The 8,780-nt window shown below is 34.9% G+C and overlaps 1 protein-coding gene across 1 annotated transcript in view; it reads left to right on the forward strand.

Moving 5' to 3' along the window:
* The window catches only part of ELOVL4 (ELOVL fatty acid elongase 4), a 32,610-nt gene extending 24,364 nt beyond the window's left edge, over nt 1-8,246 (forward strand). The window contains exons 4-6 of the mRNA XM_055274182.2: nt 1,317-1,488; nt 3,502-3,629; nt 6,179-8,246. Of these exons, the coding sequence (XP_055130157.1) occupies nt 1,317-1,488; nt 3,502-3,629; nt 6,179-6,454 (576 nt within the window). The 3' untranslated portion in view covers nt 6,455-8,246. The remainder of the gene's footprint in view (nt 1-1,316; nt 1,489-3,501; nt 3,630-6,178) is intronic.
* The last annotated feature ends 534 nt before the right edge of the window (nt 8,247-8,780 follow it).

Genomic DNA, 8,780 nt, shown 5'->3' on the forward strand with positions numbered 1-8,780 from the left:
TGTGGCAAATGTAGAGGTCCAGATAGAGGAAAAATAAGATATTATATCTTTCCTTCTAGTTAAAGCTTACGAGGCCAAAATGGTGACAGTTACTTTATTTTAAAGAACTAATATAATAGTGAATATTAACTATAGTGTTGCTGGGAGTAGTTAACTATTTCAAGCTTATTTTCCACCAATTCGTATCATTTTTAGTGATATTTTTCAAGTAAATTCAGTAAATAATTCTCAGTTTGTAAATACTTTGTTTCTTATATGCTTTCTGTTTCTTCTTTCCCCATACTTTAAAATTATAATTTTGTTTTTCAAATGCAAAAGCTAAAATAAACAAAAATCTCATGACATACACTGGGTGCACGTACAAAATGCAAAGGGATCCTTCAACTCTAAAACACCTAAGCCTGTCTGTGAATGAATCTGACAGGGCCCTAACACATGAAAGCTTATAAACAGATTTTAGTTATGTACTGCCTTAATTGTTATTTGCACATAGGGTGCTTATCATAGAAAATACTTGACGTAAAAAATTAAGTTTTGTTTACTGTTACAGTAGGATTCTTGTAAAACATTTTAAAACATACAGAGGTCACCTCTCACTGGATCCTTAATCTCAGCATGTAATGTAATCTTTCTGTACCATCTGGTGCCTTAATTAGGGCCCAGGAAAAGAAAAGACTTATTCATGTAAGCAGGATTATATTTATGACCTGGGAAATATTTGCTCATTCCAATTTATTATTTTAAAGATTTTAATACCTAATACAAACTGCTGTGATTGGATATTTATGTTGTTGCACATGTTGGTGCAGTCGGTGGCGGGGGGTGGGGAGAGGTGGGGGGAGGGGGAGGTGAGGGGAGAGGGTGGGCAGACAGGCAGACACTTGTAGAGACCAATTGCTACATGAACTTACTTGCAAGTTTTTCTGAGATGTAATGTAGGCTAAGCATGAACAACTAAAATCATTTTACAAAGTAAACATCTTAGTTCCTCTACCAAGTTGAAAAGCACAGCAGTCTGAACGTGCTTCCAGCTCTGTATTCAGCAGTTTGACCCTATGTGACATCTACCTATGGAATGGACAGAAGATGTTCTCTAACGTATTGGCACTGTATAGATAGAGCTTTGGACTCTTTCTTTTCTATTTTTCCCCATGGAGAGATGCTTAGGTTTTTCAAACCTACTTAGCCATTAATGATTCCATGCCTTGTACATTTTGTGCAATATACAAATGTTTATTTTGGACTTACTTACAGTGAGTATAAACCCATACAACAGTGTCATTTTGGTGTTTATAACACGCTTTCCCTTTTTACAGATAGCTGCTGCTCTGTGGTGGTACTTTGTATCTAAAGGAGTTGAGTATTTGGATACAGTGTTTTTTATTCTGAGAAAGAAAAACAACCAAGTTTCTTTCCTTCACGTGTATCATCACTGTACGATGTTTACCTTGTGGTGGATTGGAATTAAGTGGGTTGCAGGAGGACAAGGTGAGCATTTTCAGGAATATACTGCTTGCGTTTAATTGCATATGTGTGTTCAGTGGAAAGCAATGAGAACCTAGGACTTTGACTTGATCTACCATTTAATTTGCTTCATGGTTAATCATTTCCATGTTCATTTCTTTTTTTTTTTTGAGATGGAGTCTCGCTCTGTTGCCAGGCTGGAGTGCAGTGGCACGATCTTGGCTTACTGCAACCTCCACCTTCTGGGTTCCGGCGATTCTCCTGCCTCAGCCTCCTGAGTAGCTGGGACTACAGGCACACACCACCACGCCTAGCTAATTTTTTGTATTTTTAGTAGAGACAGGGTTTCACCATGTTGGCCAGGATGGTCTCAATCTCATGACCTTGTGATCCGCCTGCCTCGGCCTTCCAAAGTGTTGGGATTACAGGCATGAGCCACCACACCCAGCCATCATTTCATTTTTTAAAAAATTTGAGGCAAGTATGACTTTTGCTTTTTGTCTGTGACTACTTTAATACCTAAAGATTTGCCCCAGAGATGAGCATAAACCAAGACTAAAGGTAGAAAACAATGTTTTGATGGGGAACGGGTCTAGTAGCTCTGATCCAAAGAATACCAAGACACAGCCCCTCAAATCTGAAGATTTCCATCTTAGCCCATAGCTCACTCCTGCTCTAATACAGATTGGACATCCCTAATCTAAACATCTGAAATCCAAATGCTCCAAAATTCAAAACTTTTTGAGCACCAGCATGACACCACAGGTGGAAAATTACACACCTGACCTCATGTGATGGGTCACAGTCAAAATGCAAGTGTGCAACACACTTTATTCAGTATACCTAAGGGAAAAAAGACCCTCTTAGCCCTTTTCCATGTACAGCATAATGTTGATGCCAAACAACCACAGATAATGTCCACATGGGTGACATCTTTGCTTTCTGATGTTCAGAGTACACAAACTTTGTTTAACGGATACATGTACATGAAGTTTTGGATTTAGACCTGAGTCCTATCCCCAAGACACATCATTATGTCTGTGCAAATATTCCAAAGTTTAAAAAAATCTGAAATCAGAAACACATCTGGTCCTGAGCATTTTGGATAAGGAATACTCAGCCTATATAGGTCTTGTTGGTTCTTATTCAAAGGAAATTTTATACAGCCTTGTTAATGTTAAAGAGGATCTAAATGCATAGTTTGGCCAAGATCTGCCTCCTGTCTTTCCAGATGCCTGTAGATTAAGGATGATTCACATTGTTGAGCTTGATGCAGATGATTCCTCTGAGGAGGATCCAGGGTACAAGTCATTATAGTATAGTTCACCTTGCTGCCTTCCATTGTCGTATGATGATAATTGGCAGCTTAGGAATTCATACATATATTATTGGGGGCCCAGTTTAAAACAATACAGTTAAAGGCAACCTCTGTAATTTTAAAAGAAAATTAGTAAATCTGAACTGAACACTTAGATCACTTTATGACAAAATTAATTATTATTACATCTATACCTTGATTTAATTAATATTCTGAAAAGAAAGAATGTCATTGAGTTTGACTGACCGGAATATCTTCGTAGATTTATCTATATTAAATGAATTATTCAATGTGTGTAGTGCTGTCATATTTTAAACTACTTAGAAACCTAAGAAATAAGTACTGTGTTGTTGTAGATATGTATATTGGCACATCTAAAAACAAGAATAGTAGAATTAAAAGTAACATAGGCAACAGTTCTACATTTGGGCCTATTTGAGCTCACTGGAGTACTCCATTTGAAAACCTACCACTTTGAAAGTCCTTTGCATTTGAACATACATTTTTATTTATATGGTAAAACCTCAAATCTAAACTTTAAAAATATCTAGCTTAATCTGAAGGGAAAACTTTTTCATTAGTACTACTTTATATTTTTGATTTCTAATCTGTACTCAAGATTAAATATTAAAAAATGTGTATTCATTTATTGTATATCTCAGTGGCTTACTGCCTAATAAAATTTCTGTATCTTGTAATTACCTGTTGTTTTTCTAAAGCATTTTTTGGAGCCCAGATGAATTCCTTTATCCATGTGATTATGTACTCATACTATGGGTTAACTGCATTTGGCCCATGGATTCAGAAATATCTTTGGTGGAAACGATACCTGACTATGTTGCAACTGGTGAGTTAAATGCTTCCAAAGTTTCTTCTGGTAAAATACTGAAATTGTTTAAATTCGGTTAATTTTAAAGTGCAAAGTCATTTTAGACAATGCTCTATTATGAAATTAACTTTATCCTCTAGCTATATTGCAGTTATGCCCACTTGACTCCAGCCGACCTATTCATAGACTTATTGGTCCCAGCAAGTCTTTGTTTTTATAATATCCTTAAAAGACTAGACATAGCACTTCCTCCTCTAAGGAAAACGTCCTCTAAACATATTTGTGGAAAGGATGATTAAAGATCTAAGCACGCTACAAAGTACGTAGATTTATGTATGAATAGAAAAATAATATGTATTTTTTCCCTTCAGGTGATTTTCTTAACTTAGAATTTTATTACCTCTCTTCATCTTGTCCTTGCTTAAAAATTTTTTAATTTCATTTTTCAGTCTTTAACATATCTCATGTATTTAGAAAATACAGCTGAAAAGAAAGCACATAGCCAAGGAAGAGGTGGGGCAAAGGAAGGGAATAAGGACAAGAGAACTCCTTGTAATTCTCTAAAACACTGTCCTTAAGAGAGCAGAGACACATATTTTCAAATGGTGGTCTTTAGTCCAGACAGTTTTCAGCACATCCCCCTAGTAAGACTGCTTGTGGCAATCTGAGTGTGTGCATTAGTGTATCTTTCAGATGGTAGGCACTAGCCTGTAATCAAACTGGAAATTCAAAGCCAACCTGGTAACTATTTTTCAAGCTTTAGAATTTATTATAATTTGGTTTAATCATAGCATGTGCACAATTTTATCAGTGGAATCACAGTTGGAAATATTATTCATCTTTGCTTTAAGTTGCTAAACAGCTGGCTAACCAAACAGGAAGTACAACTTTTGGGAAATGCTGGGTGCGAAGGATTCATTTGTAACCAAAGTGGTATAGGAAGATTCCTCCAGTTTTTGTGTAAAAGCTGTTAACACAGTTTGTGTAATTCATTTCTCTGAGTAAGTAGTAAACAGACCTAAGAAAATGAAGAGGTGATCAAAATCATGTGAATTAGTCCTGTCTGTTTTGTTGGAGCCTACACCTGGCTCTCCTTGAGTGATGCCATACCCAATCACACCCTTATACACACCCTTTTTGGTGATGCAGCTTCTGAAAACCATTGTGAAACCACAAGTTCTTCAAATTTAAATATTTGCCAAGGAAAATTATAAAAGTTGTTTAATATAGTATAAATTTTTAGCTTACGTGGTATACATTATTTTAATATTTAAAATAAGTAATACTGATTATTTTAATCAATAATTAATATTTTAAGAACAATGCTATCCTTAAAAGAGAAACCACAGTTGTCCATTTCAAACAGGATGCTGAGTTTGTATTTCCAAGCCAGAAGTTCCCACAACAGTTAGTCATATAAGTTAATTGTATAAAAAGTTAACCCTTGTTAACATTATGTCTTGACCCATTCTTTTATTGATACATCAGAGTCTATTTCATTTTAATCATCTCACTTTGGGCTTTTCTCCTTTTAAAAATTCTTAAAGTTGAAAGTGATTCTTCTTGTATTTATTCTGAAATATCTACTAAATTTTTATCCAAATACTAGTTTTTTCTTTTTTTTCTTTTTTTTGGGACAGAGTTTTGCTCTTGTTGCCCAAGCTGGAGTGCAGTGGTGCAGTCTGGGCTCACTGTAACTTCCGCCTCCTGGGTTCAAGCGATTCTCCTGCTTCAGCCTCCCAAGTAGCTGGGATTACAGGCATGGACCACCATGCCTGGCTGATTTTTTGTATTTTTAGTGGAAACGGGGTTTCACTCTCTTGGCCAGACTGGTCTTGAACTCCTGACCTCAGTTGATCCACCCGCCTCGGCCTCCCAAAGTGCTGGGATTGCAGGCATGAGCCATCGCACCTGGCCATCAAAATATTAGTTTTTAAAGGATAGTGTTCATTCAAATAAAAATTTACCTGCCTACTATCTGTAAGAAATAAATGAGCCATTTTGATAAGCTCATTTTAAATATGTGTATCTGCTTGCTGACAATTTGATAGAAAGAAACCAATCTAAAATGTGGGAGGAAAACAAAATTGAAGAGCCTTCAATACTATTACTTTACTCTCCTAGGCCATTGATTCCCTTTCATCAGATAACATTATTCAACACATATTCATTGATCTGACGCCGTGCTGAGCACTCAAGAATCACCAATGGGCAAGACAAAGCCCTACCTTCTGGAGTCATATTCTAGTGGAAAGATAGGCGATAAAGAAATAACAAATACAGAAGACAATTTCAAATAGTTATAATTCTCCTTAGAAAATGCAAAAGCTCTTTGGTTAATGGGATTGGGAGGGCCAATTGAAATTGAAGTCTTGTCAGAAAGTCCTTACTGAGGAGATGGCATTTGAGCTGTGAATGAGGAGCTAGCCATGGGAGCCAGAAAACAATAAATTTTGCACAGTGTGGCATAATTTGGGCCTGTGATAGCTATGTAGAAGATGCTGATGTTGTTAAAAGTTGTTTACTATTCAGATTAAATGTTTTGTGCTGTCATTTCTGTTTTTCAGGTTCAATTCCATGTGACCATTGGGCACACGGCACTGTCTCTTTACACTGACTGCCCCTTCCCCAAATGGATGCACTGGGCTCTAATTGCCTACGCAATCAGCTTCATATTTCTCTTTCTTAACTTCTACATTCGGACATACAAAGAGCCTAAGAAACCAAAAGCTGGAAAAACAGCCATGAATGGTATTTCAGCAAATGGTGTCAGCAAATCAGAAAAACAACTCGTGATAGAAAATGGAAAAAAGCAGAAAAATGGAAAAGCAAAAGGAGATTAAATTGAACTGGGCCTTAACTGTTGTTGACAGTGAGGAAAAACTCCCATATCATATAAAATTTCAGGGAAAACAGAAGCAAAAGAGAGCTTGGGGGTGGGGAGAACAGACAAATGTGCTCTATGTCCTAGTAACTCTTAGACTGAGTAAAGTGTTAATACCATACCCAGATGTTTTATTTATGAAGTTTTTATTTTAAACATTTTTTTAAAAAATTAGCCTTGATATTCTCCAGACCAAAGCAATCATTAAGTGACTTTGGAGATTCTCCCCCTGTTCACATCCAGTTATCTAAAGGATGAGATTTTTCATGTATCTTATAGTCACTCGTTCTTCGGTCTGAATTTTAGATGATCACAGAAACGGTCTTTATGAATTATTTTGATAAATTACTAATTATCTTATCTACTGACTGAAATCAGTGGTGTTACATTTTCTTGTCCAAAGCTGAAAATGTGTATACATTTAAACTTGCACATTTGAATTCATTTGCTGACCAGAATGGTCAAATCTCTCCACCTCTAGTCAGAATATACTTTTGGTTGTAATTAAATTTTTAAAATCTACTGATCTCTGTAGAATCTTAGAGGCTTGATGATGATGGTGTTGGTGAAAATAAGAAAGAATTGCAGTAAAGTCTTGTCTGGTGACCCAGAGATCACCATGACTCGAGGCACAAATCACTGTGGGGAAACAATTTTTTGTGATGAAAAGGCAGCATTTGAATACTCCTGTTAGTAGCAGAAATATATTATGAAAATTAAGATTATTGTCTGACTGAAACATGAAACAACTCATGTCTTTATTAGTAACATCATAAGATAGTTACATTTATGTGCTGTTAGAATATGTTGATTTTTATCAGGCTTTCCTTGTTTTGATTTATGGCTGTTACTGATTTTCCTATGTGGAAATATACCTACCTCTTCTGTTGGAAAGAACATTTAAAATTAAATAAATTTTAATTAAAAAATCAAGGAGTCTTCTAATGTAAATTTTAATGTTAACTTTCAAATCCACTAGTATTTTTTTGCTTTTATGACAAATAGCATACACCAAACATTTCTGTGAAACTATCCTTCTCTTTCAATGTGTTTAATTTTGGAGTAACATTTTCCTTGTGACTAAGTTGCAAGATCTTATTTATTAACTAGGTATGAAGTATAAACCCATTTTGGTGCAATATTCTTGACTCCTTGGTGCTAAAGATTGTTAAATTCAATGCTTGATGTTACAAGGTGTTGTTAAAACACAAAATGAATAAAAGTGAGAGTAGTCAGAACTATAACATTCAATTTGCTATTTACAAATGAAGTATTTCATGTAATGTAAGTGAACAACTGGAAATAAAGTTGGAAAGAATTTGTATCATGTTTTACTACATAGGTTAATTTTTTAAGGGGTGTTGCAAAGGGATTACTGGAGAAAGACAAAATGTGACCAAAAAAAAGCATGAATATTTCTAAGTATCTCAACAACATGTCAAAGCTGCATGTGTAGGATGTATGCTGTTTGTACAAACTATTTCAGAATATTTTGTAAGCTATAACATATTTATTGTGCATTAAAATTAAATACTTTTTCCCCAAAGGCATGCAGTCATGAGAATTACAGAAAATTTGCAACATATAAAGTAGTTTGAACTAAGAGGATTCAACACCTTTGTTTTGTTGCTCAGTGTGTAATGACTAGAGATTTGTAAATCTTTGTGAACATTCTGTACTAGTTCCCAAGAGCTATTCATTCCCTGCTACCTGATTTCAGCACAATAAATACACTTCTGCTGTGGGAAAAATGATTTTTTTTGTTAATCAGTTTGTTATAATGTAAACTGTCTGCTAGATGTTTATTTGATTTAGTTAATTCTAAATTGTTTTCTGCTGCTAATTTCTTGTATAGAAAAAAATCAAACTAGAACTTGGGTGTCTACCATTTCTGATAAAAAGCTTATTTTCTATAGTAGCATATTTTTACTTTAAAAATTAGTTGCTTTTGGAAGAGCTTTTCATTCAGATATAAAACATACCATTTTCTTCTAAATTATTCTTACATAAATGGGGAAGTTCTTGTATTCTTCCATTTAAATCATTCAGTCCTTACTATAAGTTTCTTTATAGAAGATGATTATAAGATGTCATAAATACAGCCTTTTCCAGTAGCTTTCATAATTTCTCTATTATCACAGATATGTTGCATGCCTTATATCCAGAAACTGGTGAATAAAGATTGTGTCTCCTACTTGGTAAAACTTTGTCACTAACTGAAGTAACATTTTCTTATATAGAAAACAAGGAATTTGTTAAATCCTTACAATAACTAGAAATACCTG

This window comes from Symphalangus syndactylus, chromosome 4 (assembly GCF_028878055.3).
Source record: "Symphalangus syndactylus isolate Jambi chromosome 4, NHGRI_mSymSyn1-v2.1_pri, whole genome shotgun sequence".
NCBI classification, from domain to species: Eukaryota; Metazoa; Chordata; class Mammalia; order Primates; family Hylobatidae; genus Symphalangus; species Symphalangus syndactylus.